General features: G+C 46.7%; 1 protein-coding gene across 1 annotated transcript; it reads right to left on the reverse strand.

Annotated features, from left to right (window-relative positions):
* Positions 1-262: 262 nt before the first annotated feature.
* LOC128409158 (sperm acrosome membrane-associated protein 4-like) lies at positions 263-18666 on the reverse strand. Its single transcript, XM_053379411.1, has 3 exons — positions 18519-18666; positions 4272-4385; positions 263-1130 (listed from the first exon to the last, which is right to left on the reverse strand). Exons 1-3 carry the CDS (start codon positions 18571-18573, stop codon positions 919-921), a joined length of 381 nt encoding a protein of 126 aa, XP_053235386.1. The 5' UTR covers positions 18574-18666; the 3' UTR covers positions 263-918.
* Positions 18667-19161: the final 495 nt, after the last annotated feature.

Genomic DNA, 19161 nt, shown 5'->3' on the forward strand with positions numbered 1-19161 from the left:
ACACTCTGTGGGCTCCTAAAATGGGTACTGCCAGACCTGGAAAAAGTTCAGACAGGGAGTGGATGGAGGCAACCAGTTTACCGGCCATTGACTCTGTCACAATGCCATGTGTTATCCAATTGTCTAAAGCCACCCGGATGATCTGACAAACTACCTCAGGGCGAACGCTCTCACCCTGGAGTTAGATGTGAGGTAAAAAGGTTGTTCGCAACCATTCTCTGTACCATTCTTAGGGGCATTTACATGCTTCATTCAGTGAGGGTTGAGCTGTACGTGGATATATTTATTCACACGCAACGTTCGACCAGTACACAACAGCTGAGCTGTACAAATCAAAATTCATATCCACTCTTTTATACACATGCAAGTGCACAGACAACTTGTACTTGTGCCCAAGGTGAACAAGCAAACTGCCATGCGGTTACAAGAATTTTATTTAACCGCTTGTCAGGTTGAAATGTGTGGTTAAAAATGACCCACAACGAGGCTTTGTGTCTTCCTGTCAAATGGTAAGGAGAATTTTGCCACGCACCTGGCGCAGGTGTGCGGCAAAACATATAATAAAGTGCCGCCTCTGCATCTTCTCGCGATGAAATAACAAAGCGGATGGGTAAAGCGTTGGCAGGCAAGGCAAGGCAGTTTTCTTCTCCTAACATGGCCCTAGTGTCTCCCTTCCAGCCTGTAACCTTACCCACTTGCACGTGGTTCTTGTTATTTGAGATAGGGAGCAGAAAATCACAGCCCACGATTCATTAACAAGTGCCTTTTTTAAAAGTATAGAGAAACAAACTGAAGGAAGAAAGGGGTAAATCTACTTGAAATAGTGTTCGGTATGATTGGATGATTATTATTTGGGGGCCTTTTTTTTGCTATCCTGTAGAAATCGCTGCTGCTTCCTCCTTCTCCTCAGGAGAGGGCTTAGAGGAGGCGAATGAACCAGACGCCCAGCATAGCCAGAGCCATTGGCAGGGAGAGATGGCTGGTGGGAAGGGCTGCAGCCGAGTTGCAGAAATCGCCTTCACAGCAGTAGTAAGTGGTGGTGTACTTAATGCCCAAATAACTTTCAGTTTCGTTCTTGTTGCATTTCTCGCTAGCGACGCAGTTCCTCTTCATGATAAGCCCCTGGCCAGCTGGAGCAAGGAACAACAAACAAACAAAAGGCAATGAATAAGGTGCATTGAACCTCACATGTTGGAAGCTTCTCGGCTTCCATCGCCTAAGGCCAGCATGGCTAATGGTTAGGGCATAGCTGTCAACCTTCCCCTTTTCTTGCGAGGAATCCTATTCGGAATAAGGGAATTTCCTTTAAAAAAAGAAAAACATTGGCAGCTATGGGTTAGGGAGGATGGTGAGCTTTGGACCAACAATATCTGGAGGGTGCCCTAGTTGAGGAAGACAAACATTTTGGCATGCGGGACCCTTTGTGTGTTTAGGGAATGCATGAAAGTAAGCTTGCCATATTCCCAAAAGTGAAAATCTGGACAAAGCTCTTTTTTTTGTCAAGGTTGTTGAGCTTGCTGGGGTGGGGTGGGGGGGCAGTGAAGTTGTTGAGCTTTGTTTTGGGGAGCATTTCAACTCAATGAAAATGTGCCTGGATGCAGTTTGGGCAGCCCAATTCCCAGATGCGTCTAGGAAAACCTGGACATATGGCACCCCTTGAAAGGTTTTGCCCGAGAAAGACCAGATCATAATATTTAAGGGAGCTGAATGTGCGAGGCATTGCTTCCCAGGTAAGGCTCGTCTGCACCTCGCTTGTCCCGTGCAGGGCCGGCTCACACATGAGGCTGTTAAGATATTCCATTCCACTTTAAGAGGAACAGGCTGTTGTGTGTCACATGCCTGTTTACTTTCCAGCACAGCTTGCTGGGAACTTCCGTTTGTGTATAGCTTTTGCTTATGCTGCTTGCTTGGACGTGAAAGGGAGAAGTCATGTTTTTCCTTTGTCCTGAATAAACTGCTTTACATATGCCTCTTTCTGCCCTTGTGAATATAATAATAACAATAATTTATTATTTGTACTCCGCCCATCTGGCTGGGTTTCCCCAGTCGCTGTTTTATGCTGTGCCAAGGACCGGAGATCGCCTGGCTGCCGGCTGGTGGGCTGGAGCCAGCTGGGGGCTTGTGAATTGCCCCCATTTCCTTGGACCCATCCAACAGAGCCAAGGTGAAGCGGCCGTCTCAGATGGCAGAATCCATAGGGGGACAGCAGATCCAGTCTCCAAGGAAGGCATCTGCCGCTGCACGGGCATGTGAGTTAGAGGCCAGATCTGCCACCTCCTCAGCAACCCCAGCTATGCCACCTCTACAGCAGCTTCTTGGTGAATAGGGGACTCTACTGGTCTCCTCCCAGGGAGGAAATGGCAGAAGCTGCCCTTTGCACCCAGCCAGCCTGATTCAGAGAGGGCCTCTTTCCGCCGCAACAGCCTTTGATTCCCAATTCAACCAACAGGTAAGGTTGATTCGATTCCTCCCTTGTTCCTGATGTACATCTTCACTCACACCTTCCTTCCTAGCTGTGTGTGTGTGTGTGCACACGCGCGCACACACACACACCATTTTGTGGTTCACCTCAGGCGTCAAAATATCTTGGGCAAGCCTTGGTCCTGTGCCTACAAAGCATGGATTCAAGCGGTTTTCCACTTAGAATCATAGAATTGTAGAGTTGGAAGGGACCCCTACGGTCATCTAGTCCAACCCCCTTCAATGCAGGAATTGTCTTTTGCTTTCTGTGCAGGGGGGTCCTAGTGCTTTTCTGTTTGCCTCGCTGCTTCCCCCCAGGAAACCCCTCTTTACTGCAGAATCAGAGCAAATGTCTATCCGCAGAAAACTCGATTGATGTTTGCTCCGATTCCGTGGTAAAGAGCAGGTTTCCTGGGGGGAAGCAGGGGGCAAGAAGAGATCATGAGTCCACGGTCACCGTAGACCAGCTTTTTCTAATCTGATGCCTTCCAGATGTTTTTGGACCACAATTCCTTCCCATCTGCCTGAGCATAGGTGCCAATTCCCTGGGGCCCTGGGTGCCCATGCACCCACAAGATTCCCCATGAAGGGGCCGGGCACCCATAAATTTCAGCACCAGGGGCATGCACGCTGCATGGCACCCACAGTTGTGGGGCCAAGTTGGCACTCCTGAGCCATCCTGGTCTGCGTATGTCATGGGGGGGGGGAGAAAAGGGAGATTGCCACTGCAGCACAAAACAAACAGCTCATCATCATCATCATAGACTTTTATTGCGCTAGCCATAGGCCATGGCATCATTCAGAAAAATAACAAAAGGAAAAACAGCAATAACCATAAAAATCAATGAACAACTCATAGGGATAGCATTGTCTTGTTCAGAGTCCTGAAAGGCGCCTCCAAACACCCTTTTTATTGTGCCTTCATGATAATTTGCAATCATAACACTAGTGGGGCAGTTGCACAAAATCCCTCTTTCGCTGCTGTTTGTGCCCACAAAAGTATTGTGGTGGTCACACTGCTTCGTTTCCAATCAGTGCATATCCTGTAACTTCCCGCTGACATCGCACAAATGTTCTGGCTATTTCCCCCTCACACTTCTGTTTCACTACAGCACAAATGAAAGCAGACTATATCTGTCGCTAATGAACTATTATTTTGCAATAACATGTTGCAGAATAAATGCAGCAGTCTGATTGGTCCTAGAACAATGCAGCAGTATGATTGGTCCGCAGGAGCCACCCAATCCAGCTCCAAGTGGAAGTGAATCCACAACCTGATTGGCCTACAGGAGAATCTCGGAATTAGCCAATCACGTGGGGCCCATTGTGTAAATAATGTACATAAAGCAGATATTTTGGGGGAACATCCATTCCTCCTCACCACTATGAGCTGAATAAAGAGCATGAAATCCTCTCTCGACTCTGAGTATATTTCAAATCTTATGCACCACATCCCTGCCTCATGCTACTAGGATCTATCTGGCTTCAGCGGGTGGATCTTCCTTACGTAAACAGTGTTTTGTAATGAATCTGAGTCAGCCAGATTTAAGATGGCCGAGCAGCTTTAAGAAAATGGGAGAGTTTTTTTGCCAGGCTTATGCAGTTAGAGTCTAAATAGCACTGTAATTTATTCCACATGCGTGACTCTTTCATGGGGACCAGCCCAAACGCTCTCTCAGGGAGGGGAAAAAAATTATGCCAGGAACGGCTCATTGGGGGACGGGGGACAGCAGGGCAGAGAACAGAAGCAGGAAAAGGGTGGGGTATGAGGGGGGAGAGAATAATCTGAGAAATTAAAGAAGTATCTTTACCTGCTGCTCCCCGGATGGTAGCACAGACCTCTCCTGCTTGGCAGGTGGTGGTGGATGTATGGCAGGGCATATTGTGAAACGTGAATGAACATTTCAAACACTGCAGAGCAGATCCTGAAGCACAGAGAAATATATATTTTTAAAAGGTGAGAGATATAATTGAGAATTCTACTGATCAGACATTAGGGCACAAGTCTTAGGACTCTGGTCAGGGCTAGCGGGGGGCAGGGGGCGCCCTTCGCTGAAAGCCTCTAGCTGAAAGGTGGAGCTCAGATTTGGTTTTCTGTCATTCAAGAAGGTCTGCAATTTCTTTTTTTAGGTGCACCAGACCAAAATGTGGCATACTCTCCCAGCTGGAAAAGCATTTCTTTCTTAAGAAATAACTGTATTCTAGTGCTTTATTTTGGTTTCATGTGCTGTCACTTTTTTATATTTATTATGCTTAGGGGCATAGCTGTCAACGTTTCCCTTTTTTTAAAGGAAATTCCCTTATTCCGAATAGGATTCCTCGCAAGAAAGGGGGAAAGTTGACAGCTATGCTTAGGGGCCTCAAAAGCTGGGAGTAACCTGGGCCTCTCTGGTAGAGAATGGGGGCCGCATCCGACTTTTGTGACAATATAATAACATATACAAAACAGTTATAACAATAATCATGATTTATTGTTTGTACCCTGCCCATCTGGCTGGGTTGCCCCAGCTACTCTGGGCGGCTTCTAGCATATATAAAAACATAGTGAAACATTTAACCTTAAAGAGATTCGCTATACAGTGGTACCTCGGGTTAAGTACTTAATTCATTCCAGGGGTCTGTTCTTAACCTGAAACTGTTCTTAACCTGAAGCACCACTTTAGCTAATGGGGCCTCCTGCTGCTGCCACACCGCCAGAGCACGATTTCTGTTCTCATCCTGAAGCAAAGTTCTTAACCCGAGGTACTATTTCTGGGTTAGCGGAGTCTGTAACCTGAAGCGTATGTAACCTGAAGCGTATGTAACCTGAGGTACCACTGTGCAGTGGTATCTCGGGTTAAGTACTTAATTTGTTCCGGAGGTCCGTTCTTAACCTGAAACTGTTCTTAACCTGAGGTACCGCTTTAGCTAATGGGGCCTCTTGCTGCCGCCAGACAACAGATAGGGCTGTCTTTAGAGAGGGTGCCTAATCTTGCCCAGGTCCTTTTTGCTCCGCTTGAAATTCCTTTGGAAGCTTTTCCTGAGAAGGGCTCAGATCTGCCTCAGATTTCGTTTGAAGTGAAATTTTGGGGCGCTCTTCTTAAGATACGGAGAAAGACATCTCTGCTAGAGATTCATAGCCCCCCTCTCCCTTTAAAAGATCAACAGATCTCTGTGGCGAACGCAGCCTTTGAATGCTGTCACTGTAGCGGCATTTGACAATTTAGCAAGCTATGAAAAAGTCTATCTTTTAATTCCATCATCGCTGCCAATGGGATTAGAAAATGACGCACTAAGAGGAGGGTTAATGCAAGACCTTTAAAAGCAATTGTTCCAGCTGTACGGGCTTGTCTGCCTTTAGAGCTGTGGCTTAATTACAAGTTGTGAAAAGTGTTGCTTTGGGACAAATGGTTAACTTTAGAGGCAAACTGGATGAGATTGGCTACAGGCATGATCCAATAGATTCTTCTTACGTTTTGGGTTGTGGGACTGAAATGAGGAGGGCAAGAACCATGCATGCCACCTCGAGTGCCTTGGAGTAAAGAATATAAACATAATAATAATAATAATAATAATAATAATAATATGCAATAATAAAAAATAATAGCATAGAAATGTACTTGCACGGTCTTGCCTAGTTCTCTAATCTTTACATTGAAGAACTGAAGGACCCAGCCCTTCCTAAATATTATCATTTTTCAGGAAATACAGGGAAGACCTCCCAGGGTGAGAGACTGGGAGGAGGAAGAAAAGTTCCCAGGTTTAGAGTCGGGAGGGTCCACAACTTTCTGTGTGAATAATGGGTTAAGACTGCAGGCATAGGCAAACTTGGCCCTCCAGATGTTTTGGGACTACACCTCCCATCATCCCTAGCTAGCAGGACCAGTGGTCAGGGATGATGGGAATTGTAGTCCCAAAGCATCTGGAGGGCCGAGTTTGCCTATGCCTGGTTAAGAGCTACCCTTGAGAGAGTACAGTGGTACCTCGGGTTAAGTACTTAATTCGTTCTGGAGGTCCATATTTAACCTGAAACTGTTCTTAACCTGAAGCACCACTTTAGCTAATGGGGCTTCCTGCTGCCGCTGCGCCGCCGGAGCACGATTTCTGTTCTCATCCTTAAGCAAAGTTCTTAACCTGAAGCACTATTTCTGGGTTAGCGGAGTCTGTAACCTGAAGCATATGTAACCTGAAGCATATGTAACCTGAGGTAGCACTGTACTCTGTGTTTTCTTTTCCCTCTCTCTCTGCTTTTTGTTCATACTTGGATTAGTTTCTTTTTTCTTATTGCACCATGAAAAAAGTTTTAATAAAACCTTTTTAAATAATAAAAAAGGAGGAAATCAAGGTGCACGCACCACCAAATGTAATCATTTTAAGAAGGCACACCCACCCATCACAAAAGATTCACAGATAATCTCACAAGTAGGATTTGGTCCCCAGAGATACAGTGACATGGGTCCTGTGCTTTTTGCACCCTTTAACTCTCTATTCCCTCACGCCTTCGGTGTTTTGCAGAGGGTGCATTATGTGCATTCACAGCTCTTTTAAATAAGCAAGCGATGACCCGCCAAAGGCTTGCACAAATAAGACACTATAATCTCAAGCACACACTCAAACAGGACTAGCAAGCAGCCTGCGGTGAGCTTTGCTGCAAGAAGCAAACATTGCAGACAGGAACGAAGCGGATGCCCAGTCTGGAAAAAACAGCTCCGCTCCAAACCACAGCCCTTCGTGGAAAACAAGACCTTTCTCAGGGCCTCTAAAATGTGTGTTTTCTGCAAACTGTAACAGTATGCCCTGTTTGCGCGCATCCTTGAAAGGGGTGGCGATGGCAACGTTTGTGGGGAAAGAAGGGGTTCCTGCACGAAGGTAACTCTTTTCTGAGTCAGACCGGAGGGGAAATATAACATTTGCTTGCCTGCTGTCCCTTTCCCCACACTGCAGATCAGAATCCAGAAAATCCCTGCTGACAAGACACTATTTGGTTAGAGGACAGAATGACCGCTCCCCACATTAAACGGGGGGGGGGGCGCCCTTTGCGTGGACGCGCGCAGCCCCTGGACCCTGTGCGGCTCCATTAGCACAGGCTTGGCTTTGCCTCCCCCCAGGTGGGAAACCTGGAGGTCTCCGCCTACCTCAGCCAGTTGTCCAATCCCACCTGGGGAAGCGTTGCCAAGGAGACCAAGCCAGGTAGGGGAGGGACCACCTGCCCACACAATAGGGGGAGGATCTTACCTGGGAATCTTCAGTTGGCTTCAGAGCTTCTCCCACCCTACCCACCCTCAGTTTAGACTTCTTTTGCAGGTTAACCTTTTCTTCACAGGTATGCGGGCACTGCTACGTCAAGGTCGCTGTTGAAGGGCCGGAAAGGAATTCCCCTGCATTGGCAGGTTTGCCTTTCCCGTAGCAAAATTTCACAACTTTGGCGGTATCAGGCCTTGGGCGGAATCCTTTAGTCTATCTTCCTGAACGGGGGGGGGGGGCGTGCGTGCAGCGGTGACCCATGCCCCCTTCCTCTTTGCGGAGGCGATACCCGGATTCCCCCTTAAAGGGGTTTTTGAGGGGAGGCTTTGACCGTACACCAAGAGGTCGTCATTGCTCTCCCCTGTGACGGTGGCGTAACGGGGGCGGCTATCTCTGCTTGAACATATGTTCTCCAGAGCCGGCCCATCCCCCCCCCCACTGGATAACCCTGATGTTCCCCAGATCCCCAGCTGGGGACTGGGAGGGATAAACGCCCAATGCCTGAGCCAAGGTCTACCCACACCTGAAATATAATAAAGTTGTGGCCAATTTAATCCCATAGCACATTGTCTTGAGTCGTTATTCCACATGACCAGGGTTTGGGGGACTCCGCCTGTCCACGCAAAGCACTGCCTTTGAAACGAGAGAGCAGTAAAGTGCCTGAAATCTACCTGGAAGCATGCACCTGCCTGGCCCCCGGTTCCTACAGACTGAGAAGCCACACTGTGGTTTGGGAAACTCCCTGTCCTTCCCCACTGTGTTTCTCCTCACGACTGAGCCTGGCACAGACATCAGATTTGGAGGCCGTGTTCACAGGGTGTAGTTCTGGGGCCAATCCCAAACGACACATTATTTGCTAACAGATGCATCCGCTACCAGTTCCTGGGTTTGTTTTTAAATAGCAAGAGGGCAATTTGGAGCACAGAAATTGTGTGGTGCAGTGTTTACTGCTTCGAATTGTGAAGGCAAGCAAGCGTTTGCAAGCTCACAGAGAGGAACACAGATAGGACAGAGGCTCAGGCAGGAAAATAACAATTACGGTATCTGCATATCCTGCCCTGAAGGGCGGAAGGAGGAAAAAATAACGGTTTGGGGAAGTGCTGCTGTCACTTAAAAGATTTGGCTAGAGCCATTAATGCAGCAAAGCGAACTCTGGTACCAAAGCTTAGGGAGCAGCTAGACTGACGAGGTCACCCAGAGAACATCCGAAAGACCCCCCCCAAAATCTCACTCTTATAACAACTATCTTTATTTAAAGACTGCCTTCATCTTTTGGTGTTACTGCATAGAAGCCAGCCACACAAACTGATAAAAATTAAGTTTTTCATGTGCTACTTTCGTTTTTCCCATTGGCATCAGTTTGGGCACACAGAGAAGATGATGGATTAGATGTCCCCTCTTAGGCCAAATCTTACAATTTTTAATGAAATCTGGCCATACGTTAGCGCCTCCCCCTCCCTGATAACCAGTTTAAGTCTTGCACTTTTCCCTTTTTGTAGTGCAGTTGTCGCGGCCCAGTTGTTCTTGTGATTTATGAAAACGGCTTTCCAGCTTTTTTAATTTCCATTCTCCGCAAGGCAGAGGAAAACGGCCAAAAGGGTTTGCATAACAGGCAGCGTGTTTCGGGGTGTGGCAAATGAGTAACGGGGGAAGATTTTAGCAACGGCTTTCTCCGATAAATGCGAGCGAGTTGAAAGAATTCCACTCAGGAGGGACGCTGGCGAAGAAGGGCTGGGAGGGTGCCGTGTGTTTCTGAGTCATCGGGAAAATAACCGCAACACTCCAGCTTAGCTCGAGGCGGAAATTTCCAGATTTCTCTGTAAGGGTGGTAGCCTTTGATCAACAACCAGTTCCTGGCTGGACAATACTGTGACCCATGGAAGTGAAGCAGGAAACTGGTTGAGACATGTTTGGGTTGCAAAGCGAAGGAGGGTTGCAATTTATTGTGGGAGGGGGGGAACCCCACAAGTTGTGAAACCATTCTTGAAGGTGCTCGACTCTCTCTGTGTGAGAGCAGTTTTGGAATTCCTGCTCTAAGAGGCGGGGACAGATTGTGATGACTCAAGTGGACCATGTGAAGAAGACATTTTGGAGCTGAGGAAAGTGGGTTGGTTGTTGTTGTTGTTGTTGTTATTATTATTATTATTATTATTATTATTATTATTATTATTCAGCCTCTCGAGACCAGTGGGCTTCAAATGTTCCATCCTTAAGGAATCTTTTCAGCCTCGATTACATTCTTTGCCAAGGAAGTGTTGTGGTTTGGCTGGGAAATCGCTGAGCGCTTGAAAGAGACCCTGGGGTGTATTCTAAGGTGTGGCAACAGTTTGGCCAGGCTGTGGGGTTACGCCCTGTTCCCATCCCTCAATAACATTCCTCTGCAGCAGCCACACAATGCAAGGGAATTTCAGTCACGTTGCGCAAGCTTTCCGCAACGATCTTCTCATGGAGGGTAAACTTCCAAGGTAGACATTTGGTCTAGGGCCACATCTCCACCATACGTTGAAACCACACGGCTTCCCCCAGATAATCTTAGGAAGTGGAGCTTGTCAAGGGTCACACATTAAAAACTTCCCTGAACAGGGCTTCCTTCAGATGTCTTCTAAATGTCAGGTAGTTGTTTATCTCTTTGACATCTGATGGGAGGGCGTTCCACAGGGCGGGTGCCACTACCAAGAAGGCAGTGTAGCTTTGCTTCTCGCAATGAGGGAACCACCAGAAGGGAACTGTAGCTCTGTGAGGGGGCAAACTACAGTTCCCAATATTGTTTGAAGGAAAGTCTAGATCGAATGAACACTACAGTTCATCCCTAACATAAGCCAGTAGGGCTACATATTTATTTTATTTATTACCGTATTTTTTGCACCACAACACTCACTTTTTTCCTCCTAAAACGTAAGGGGAAATGTCTGTGCGTGTTATGGAGGGAATGCCTACAGGTGGCATGCCTACAGATTTTCCTCCTCTAAAAACTATGTGTGTGTTATGGTCGGGTGCGTGTTATAGAGCTAAAAATACGGTATATTTCTGGCTAACAATTAAAAAGTCTTGGCAAGGGGATTAGACAAGTTCGTGGGTCAGGGTGGTTGTATGCTGCCTCTGAATACCCCTCTGAATACCAGTTGCCTGGGAATTCAAGAGGTTAGAGCATGGTGCTGGTAACACCAAGGTTGCAGGTTTGATCCCTGTATGGGACAGCTGCGTATTCCTGCATTACAGGGGGATTGTACTCGATCCTCAGGGTCCTACAATTCTATGATTCCTGGGCTCCTGTGTGGCCTGTGGGCTTTCCCTAGACAACTGGTTGGCCACTGTGGAAATGGGATTTTGGACTAGATCATAGCTGTCAACTTTCCCCTTTTTTAAAGGGAAATTCCCTTATTCCGAATAGGATTCCTCGCAAGAAAAGGGAAAAGTTGACAGCTATGGCCTAGATGGGTCACTGGCCCGACTGGGTTTTTCTTGTGTTCTGTCCTGATCCTGGGCCTCAAAACAGCTGGTTTAAGGAAATGACAAGGGAAACAGCAACACAAAATGAAGTAATGCGCACTAGGTTAAAACTACATATCTAAAAAACAAAAAGGCCATGGCAAAAAGAGAAAAGGGGGGGGAGGGGAAGTATTCATCTGGTAGTTAAAATGCCAGGAGGTTCAGGAACCGGGCCAAGCAAGCCAGCGTAAGATAACTGTTCCAAAAATAGGGTGTCATGAGTGAAAAGGCTCTTTCTCTCGTCACCCTCTCCCTCAGCTCCACAGGTGAAGCGGACCAGAAGAGGGGCCTCAGAGGAAACCAATAATATCCAGGCAGATACACAGAGGGCTGCAATCTATTCCTATCCGGCAATAAGTCCCATTGAGCTCTTGTCAAACACAGTGATGACTTCGGTCGAAAAGCACGACCTCAGTCTCTACATTAATAAATTCCAAAACGGTGTTTTTCTTCTCTTGGTTGAAACCTACTGGAAACATCTATTCCCATTTTGGTACTTAGGGCGTGCCCAGCTGTGGTTTCTCCTAAGGGCAGGGCACACATATAAATTTTCTTTTTATTGACTTTTCCCATTTATATCCTGCTCTTCCTTCTGGAAGAGCCATGGTGCGGGTGGGAGGGGGGCAAAAAACACTTTAATAATAAAACATTCTGACAAAAAAAAAAGGAGCGAAACATTCTAAAAACAGTTAAAAACATTCTAAGAACGATTTCCTCAGGGTTGCCAGGATTGGTATCTTTTTGGGTAAAGAGGAATGTTTTTTGAATCTCTCTGAAAGTCAACAATGACGCAGACTCTCAGGTTATCTCTAAGCCACAGGTGTGCTGAGTTGATCCCATGATCACCCATCTGTGTGGCAGACAGAGATAACTGTGAAGTCAACAGCAACCAGCCCAAGACGTGACAGCAGATTCCAGTACACTCAAGGGCCGGGCCAGCTGTTAGGTAGGTGAGGCAACCATCCCAGCAGCCTCCTCTACCACCAGCAGAGAAGTGGCGCTGGCACCGATCTTGAGGTGAGATCTCGTGCGCTCCACAAGATCTCTTGAGATTTTGATGAGATCTTGCCTGAAATTGGCACTGATACCAGCACCACTTCTCTGCCACCTGTGGAGGGCGGGTGGTGCAGGCAGTGGTGGCAGGGACAGACGACACTTCCTGTTTTGCCTCAGGTGGTGTAACGGGATGCACATCCCCCAGTAGACACACAAATGAGACTGTGAATAGATGAGGTTGTTTGCTCACATTTTTACCTGCAGGGTAAAAGCAGGGTAAGGAGAAGAACCCCGATAGATCAAACCAAGGGGAGCCCGTCTGATCCAGCATCTTGTTCTCAACAAGAATTACAATGTGAATAGTAAAACCAGACGCCCCTATGGGAAGCCTGAAAGCAACAGCACTTTCCTAATTATTTTCCAATTTGTCAGATATGAACGCATTTCTGCCTGTGTTTTAAGGCTTCTGAGAACCATGGAACCCCCTGTTGTTGGGGTTTCTGGGCCACTGTTTCTGCTTAAATGTGACCTTAGCAACCTCTCCTTCCTTTCCCTTCTTAATTGCTGATCCTGCTAGCTATTCCATAAGCAACCAATCCGTCTCAACAAGATGGACAAGGTGTCAGTGGTGGGTGGAGGTCTGCCCAGTGATGGCGATGTGATAGAAGCCCCACTCCCCTTTTCCTTGAAGAAGAAGAAGAAGAAGAAGAGTTTGGATTTGATATCCCACCTTTCACTCCCCTTCGGGAGTCTCAAAGCGGCTAACATTCTCCTTTCCCTTCCTCCCCCACAACAAACACTCTGTGAGGTGAGTGGGGCTGAGAGACTTCAAAGAAGTGTGACTGGCCCAAGGTCACCCAGCAGCTGCATGTGGAGGAGTGGAGACGCGAACCCGGTTCCCCAGATTACGAGTCTATTGCTCTTAACCACTACACCACACTGGCTCTCTTAAGACAGCAACACAATAAGTCATGAACTTATTGAAACCAATGGGTGTCAGCTGGTGACTAACAAAAATCTACTGATTTCAATGCCTTGGGACCCTAGGGACTAAGTGACTCACCAACCTAAGACAATGGGCGGTGAACTCAAGTTGGTCTGCAAAAGAAAACAGTTCATTGTGATATTGGGCAATTGACAGGTAAGCGCCCTGCCTCGCAAACATAGGTATTGGGGGACGTCAGGTTCTGGCTTGCTGTCTGGATCCAGTTCCGCACCCTTTACTTAGCTGGTTATACAACCCATCGCTTCTTTCCCGCATTCGCAATTGCGAAATTTGCATCTTATTCTTTTGCTTCCTGACACGAACCACTTTGCGTGGCGTAAGAACGGAAGAGAAGCCCAACGAGATTAGGCCAAAGTCCCATTTAGTCCTGTAGCCTGACCTCACAGTGGTCAACCGAAGAGAAATGAGGCTCTTCCCACTTGTAATTCTGAGCAACTAATGTTGGGAGATGCTGGAGGAGACTCTTGAGAGTCCCATGGACTGCAAGAAGATCAAACCTATCCATTCTGAAGGAAATCAGCCCTGAGTGCTCACTGGAAGGACAGATCCTGAAGCTGAGACTCCAATACACTGGCCACCTCATGAGAAGAGATGACTCCCTGGAAAAGACCCTGATGCTGGGAAAGATGGAGGGCACAAGGAGAAGGGGAAAACAGAGGACGAGATGGTTGGATGGTGTTCTTGAAGCTATCAGCATGAGAGAGTCGGAAATGACTAAACGACTAAACAACAACAACAATGTTGGGAGGCATGCAGACAGTGTAGGAAGAACAGAGGTATTGGGTCTAGGAGGCACTAATAGCTGTATCTTCCAGGAATCTGCCTAATCCTGTCTATGGCCATCACCATGTCTTGTGGGAGCAAAACCCAAAGTTCAACTGTGTGAAGAAGTGCCAACCTTAATCTTCATTAAATGAGTTCATTGTCAATGAGTTCTAGTGTTATGAGAAGGGAGATAAGCAAGATATACAACATTTGTAGTTTTGTGGTTTAGTCATTTAGTTGTGTCCAACTCTTTGTGACCCCATGGGCCAGAGCAAACCAGGCACTCCTGTCTTCCACTGCCTCCCACAGTTTGGTCAAACTCATGTTAGTATACAACATACAAACATCTAAATAACAGCCTTTGCTACACCTTTGATTATAAGGATTGTTAGGCGGCCTTCCTGCGTTCTCAGAGTCAACTGTCAAGGCACCCACACTGACAATGCTCTCACCCACCCACCCGTCTTCGAAATTTCCCTTATCCATGCCCTCCACTGTAGGGCAGAGAGCTATCATGGAATGAGACTACCTGAAGGAGCGTCTCCACCCCCATCGTTCAGCCCAGACACTGAGGTCCAGCTCTGAGGGCCTTCTGGCGGTTCCCTCCCTGTGAGAAGTGATGTTACACGGAACCAGGCAGAGGGCTTTCTTGGCAGTGGCACCCGCCCTGTGGAATGCCCTCCCACAAGATGTGAAAGAAATAAACAACTATCTGACTTTTAGAAGACATCTGAAGGCAGCCCTGTTTAGGGATGTTTTTAATGACTGATGTTTTATTGTGTTTTTAATATTCTGTTGGGAGCTGCCCAGAGTGGCTGGGGAAACCCAGCCAGATGGGCGGGGTATAAATAATACATTATTATTATTATTATTATTATTATTATTATTATTATTATTATTTTCCCTCACAAAGAATTTTGAATTCACATCTGCCAATAGAAAAAAACGAGGCCAACTTCTGAATTTCAGCAGAAATGTGAATGCTGAGGGCGAGTTTAAAAAAACCCAAAAAACTATCCTGTTTTTACTGAAATGCTAAGGAAACAATTGTCAAAGGTCTGCATTCTCAGCCCTGTATTTCAAAACACCTATAAAAACTCAAGAGCATAATCTGGAATGGTGCGGGCTGAAACCGTGAATAAACGTTTATGCCACTGCTTTCCCCTGAGGGGGAAACGGCTATTTAGTGCTCAGATCGGAGCAAATAACAATCGAGTTGTCCCTCGGAAAGGAATGGTTCAAGTGGGAAACCGCTCAGACCTGCGTTGTCTAGAATCGGGGCAAGTCGAAGCGTGGAATATCCCTCAGTTCCAAAAGTTTTGTGTGGCACCCTAAGGGCTAGTCATTTTTACTGGAACGTCAACACCCACTTACGATTGCTTCCAGGGAGGAAGCCTTGCCTACACAATGCTGCAATATGTTTGGTAATCTTAAGGTTGGCCCAAGACTTTTAGACACCATCGTCCATCGTTAAAGGAAGAAATAAGTGCTTGGGGAAGAAGAAAAATCCCCTGGTTTTTTCCGACTCTTCTTCGTCTTCTTTTTTCTCAAGTTGGCTGACCATGGTGTGAGTAATGGTGTTGGGGAAGGAAAAATAGATGTCTTAAGAAGAGGAACCAGAACGCTACATGTTTGGATATGCATTTTGTTAACTAGTCTTTAAACATGGGAGCTATCCCTGGCCCATCCCTGATGTGATGGGTGTTTTGCCTATTTCTAAAGATCCCCACCCTCTCTAGATACTCCACAATATATCCTTTGTCTTGTCTGTGGCATTCCTCTTTTCTCTTTTTTTAAAAAGAAACTTGTTAGATGATTATGACTCCCCCCGTTCAATCTTAAGTCCAATGCTTTCAAGCTCTCCACCTGTCCACTTTCTCCTTAAGCTCCTTAACTTATTTCCCCGTGCTTTCTCAACAGCTTCAAAGAGAGTTTCAAAGCCATGACTCTTAAAAAGCAGGGTGGGGCAAGGCAGCATCAGGGAGGCAAATGACCTGTAGTTTTCCATGTAAAAGACGAGGTTTTAGTACATTAGAATAATGCTTAAAAATTGGGGTCTTCTTATACACGGATATATGAGTGGTTGCTGCCGTGAGCAGGAGATTGCCAGCGACGATGGTAGTGCGAGTGATTCAGCAACTCTGGGCAATCCCCCCCCCCATTTTCTTAATTTTGAGTCCCCCCAAATAGGGGGCATCTTATACACAGGGGCGTGTTATGCACGGAAAAATAAGGTATTTGGCACAGTAGAAATATGGAGGTTTGGGGGTGATCCCAATAGGGAGGTGACCAGTCGGTGGTGCCATTACAAAAACAAAACACACACACAGGACTTGCAAAAACGAATGGCGTAGGGAACATTGGGATGCCTTGGTTTTTTCTGAATTGCAATAGGGACACATTGCAGTAAGGTCATCGGTTGCCTGTGCAAGTGGTCTTTGGAGACCACCCCCAAATGGCCAGAGGGGCATAAGAACACAAGTAGAGCTCTGCTGGATCAAAGGTCAAAGGGGGCTCATGTCTTTTCAGTATCCTCTTCTCTCAGTGGGCAACCAGATGTCTATGGGAAGCCCGCTTGCAAGAGCTGGGTGCAACAGTGCTCAGTCCACACCAGTGATTCCCAAGCAGCTGTGCATTCCAGCTCTGACAATGGAGGTAGAACACAACCATCATGATTAGTAGGTAGCGATTGCCATGAGTCTGTCTGGTCCTCTTTTACGGCCACCCAAGTAAGGGGCCACCACTACATATTACAGGAGCAAATCCCACAACTTAACTACTGTATTGGCCTGAATGCAAGCCTCACTTTCCCCCCAAATTCTGACTATGAAAAGCTAAGGTGCGGCTTATATTCACGACTTTACGGCGCGGGGCAAACAGCGCCAGGAGCATGGCAAAAGGGCGCCCACCCCATGCGTCTCTCCCCCAAAGCCAGGAAGGGAGAGAGCGAGGAAGGGAAAGGCTGTCGGCAAAGCAGCCCGGCTCCCCCCCCCCGCCCCAGTATGCAGCCAGGAGCAGCAAGCAATGGAGTGGCTTATATTTAGGTATTTTTTCTTTCTTTGCTCCCCCCCCCCCAATTTCAAAGGTGCGGCTTATATTTGGGTGTGGCTTATATTCGGGCCAATATCCTGTGCAAAAAAAGCGAATCAAATCACCTCTTCAAATGGCCACTGGGATATATTTTTGGGGGGGATGGGTGGTAGTCAAGTAAGTTTTACTCAGAGTAGACCCACCCCATCCAATGGAGAAAACTGAGTCATGTGCATTAATATCAATAGGGTTTACTCTGAGCAAGGCTTACTTGGATACCACCCAAAGATCTGTATGCGTGTATCTCCATCTTAATCCACCTTGGGTGACTTTCAGATTGATCAGTCTTGACAAGTGAGAAAGTTTTGCCCTGAGAGAGTCTTGTGGCAACTTTAAGGATAACAGATTTCTTTGTTTTTTTTGTTTATGGTCAAAATATAGCTCTCCCACTCTTCTGTCACCAGTGTGACCCCCGGGGCAGCAGCTGACAACATCAAAACATTGGTTTATACTGTGGCTTAAGCTTTTGTAGATTAGAACCCAGTTCGAGAGATGCACAACAGTTAGAGCCACAAATCTTTTTGTGTCTTTAAGATGCCACAAGAAGACACTTTTTTCCTGCCAAAAACTAACAGAGGTAAACCCTCTGAGCTGGTAGGAGTTGTAGTTCAAAACATCTGCAGGGCACAACTCTGGCAACTCAAAGATAAGGAGGAGGCAGACAATCCTGACAACTCAAAGATAAGATTCGGGGAAAGAGGTGCTAGAATTGCTGTTTAGTAGCCAAAACCCAGGAGACTGGGACTCTTTGTTTTCTAAGGGATGGCACTGAGCCCATCCCCCCCCCCTTTAGCTTGCAATGTAGTGCTATTTTAATGTATTTATTGAGAATACTTCCATCCCAGTTTATAGCCTCAAGGGGCTCACAAAGCGACTTACAAAATATTCGCACAACATCGCATTCAAAAATATTGTACATATGCTCACAAATAATCCGGTGTGAAGTTTATTTAGGTAGTGGTGGGGGGGGGGGTTGCCCTTGTTTCCTGTCTTCCTTAGAGCTGTCCAGTTTGGAGGGGTTGTTTTTTTTTTATATATAAAAAAGGTCAAGCCTTTATTTGGCACACCTTTTCCCTTCCTTCCCATTTTGTTGAATCCATCCAATTTTTAAAAAACAACAACTTATTTCTTTATCCAGGTCAGATATAGTGGGAAGCACATAGTTTGCCACAAAAGCAGAAGTTTTCTACCACTCTTATCGAGCAGCTAAGGGAATGACAGCTTTGGTGACAGTTACCCCCTGCCCAAATATATAAAGGGCAATACCTTTGAACCCCCCCTTACGAGAATATTTCTACCAATAATAAAGAGTTTGCTCTCCCTGCTGGTACATTTCCTAGTCAGTCGAATGAGGAATTGTTCCTAGTTTAAAAGATTCTGGCAAGCCACAAAGTAAAGGAATTTGGGGGTGGCAGCGAGGTAAAGAGATGAGAAACAAATCCATTAGGAAATATACAAGAACAGGGATAAAGCTGGATGTTTGCCTTACCAATACTGATGCAGGCAAGAACTGCAACACACAGGACAAGGAGTCTGGCCATCATGTAGCTGCTGAGCTGAGAAGAGTTGGGAATGGCAGATTTTCCAAGAGGAGCAATCCCAGTGGCTATGAGTCAGTGAAGGGGTTCATTTCATCTGTGCTATATATATGCATGCCCCACCCACCTGAGGCTAGGGTGGGTCTCCCAGCCGTAAACAGCCTGCCTCTGAGTGGCATATGATCCTCCGAGGCAGAGGATAACCACAAGGGCAGAGTGAGTCAGAGAGCAAGGTATTTGGAGCAAGCGGGAGAGGGATCCACTCGCGGCGGTGGGTGGGTGCATGTAAACACACACACACACACAGTCCTGGTGGTACTACTGTTTGTGACAAAGATGCCGGCACAACAGCTAGGCTCTCCAAACCACTTCAAACAGAGGGCTGCCAGATTTTGCCGGACGTTAGGCAAGCCATTCGAAAAGCGGCTCAGCAATCCTGGTGGTTTTCTTTTTAAAAGGCTCAACGATTTGGGGGGTCTTCCTAATAGAGCTTTTTGAAAAATGGCAACCCTAGACTAGATGATCCTCAAGGCCTCTGAGCTGGACTCCTTGGCAGGTTTTGAATAAACATACACAAATTTATTACTGGTTACA

This window comes from Podarcis raffonei, chromosome 2 (genome assembly GCF_027172205.1).
Source record: "Podarcis raffonei isolate rPodRaf1 chromosome 2, rPodRaf1.pri, whole genome shotgun sequence".
NCBI lineage: Eukaryota > Metazoa > Chordata > Lepidosauria > Squamata > Lacertidae > Podarcis > Podarcis raffonei.

Excerpts from the sequence above, each read along its gene's own strand:
- LOC128409158 (XM_053379411.1), bottom strand. The coding sequence starts at position 18,573 with ATGATGGCCAGACTCCTTGTCCTGTGTGTTGCAGTTCTTGCCTGCATC. Across the intron at positions 4,386-18,518 it reads TCTTGCCTGCATCAGTATTG|GATCTGCTCTGCAGTGTTTG; the intron begins GTAAGGCAAACA and ends TCTGTGCTTCAG. Across the intron at positions 1,131-4,271 it reads TACCATCCGGGGAGCAGCAG|CTGGCCAGGGGCTTATCATG; the intron begins GTAAAGATACTT and ends TCCTTGCTCCAG.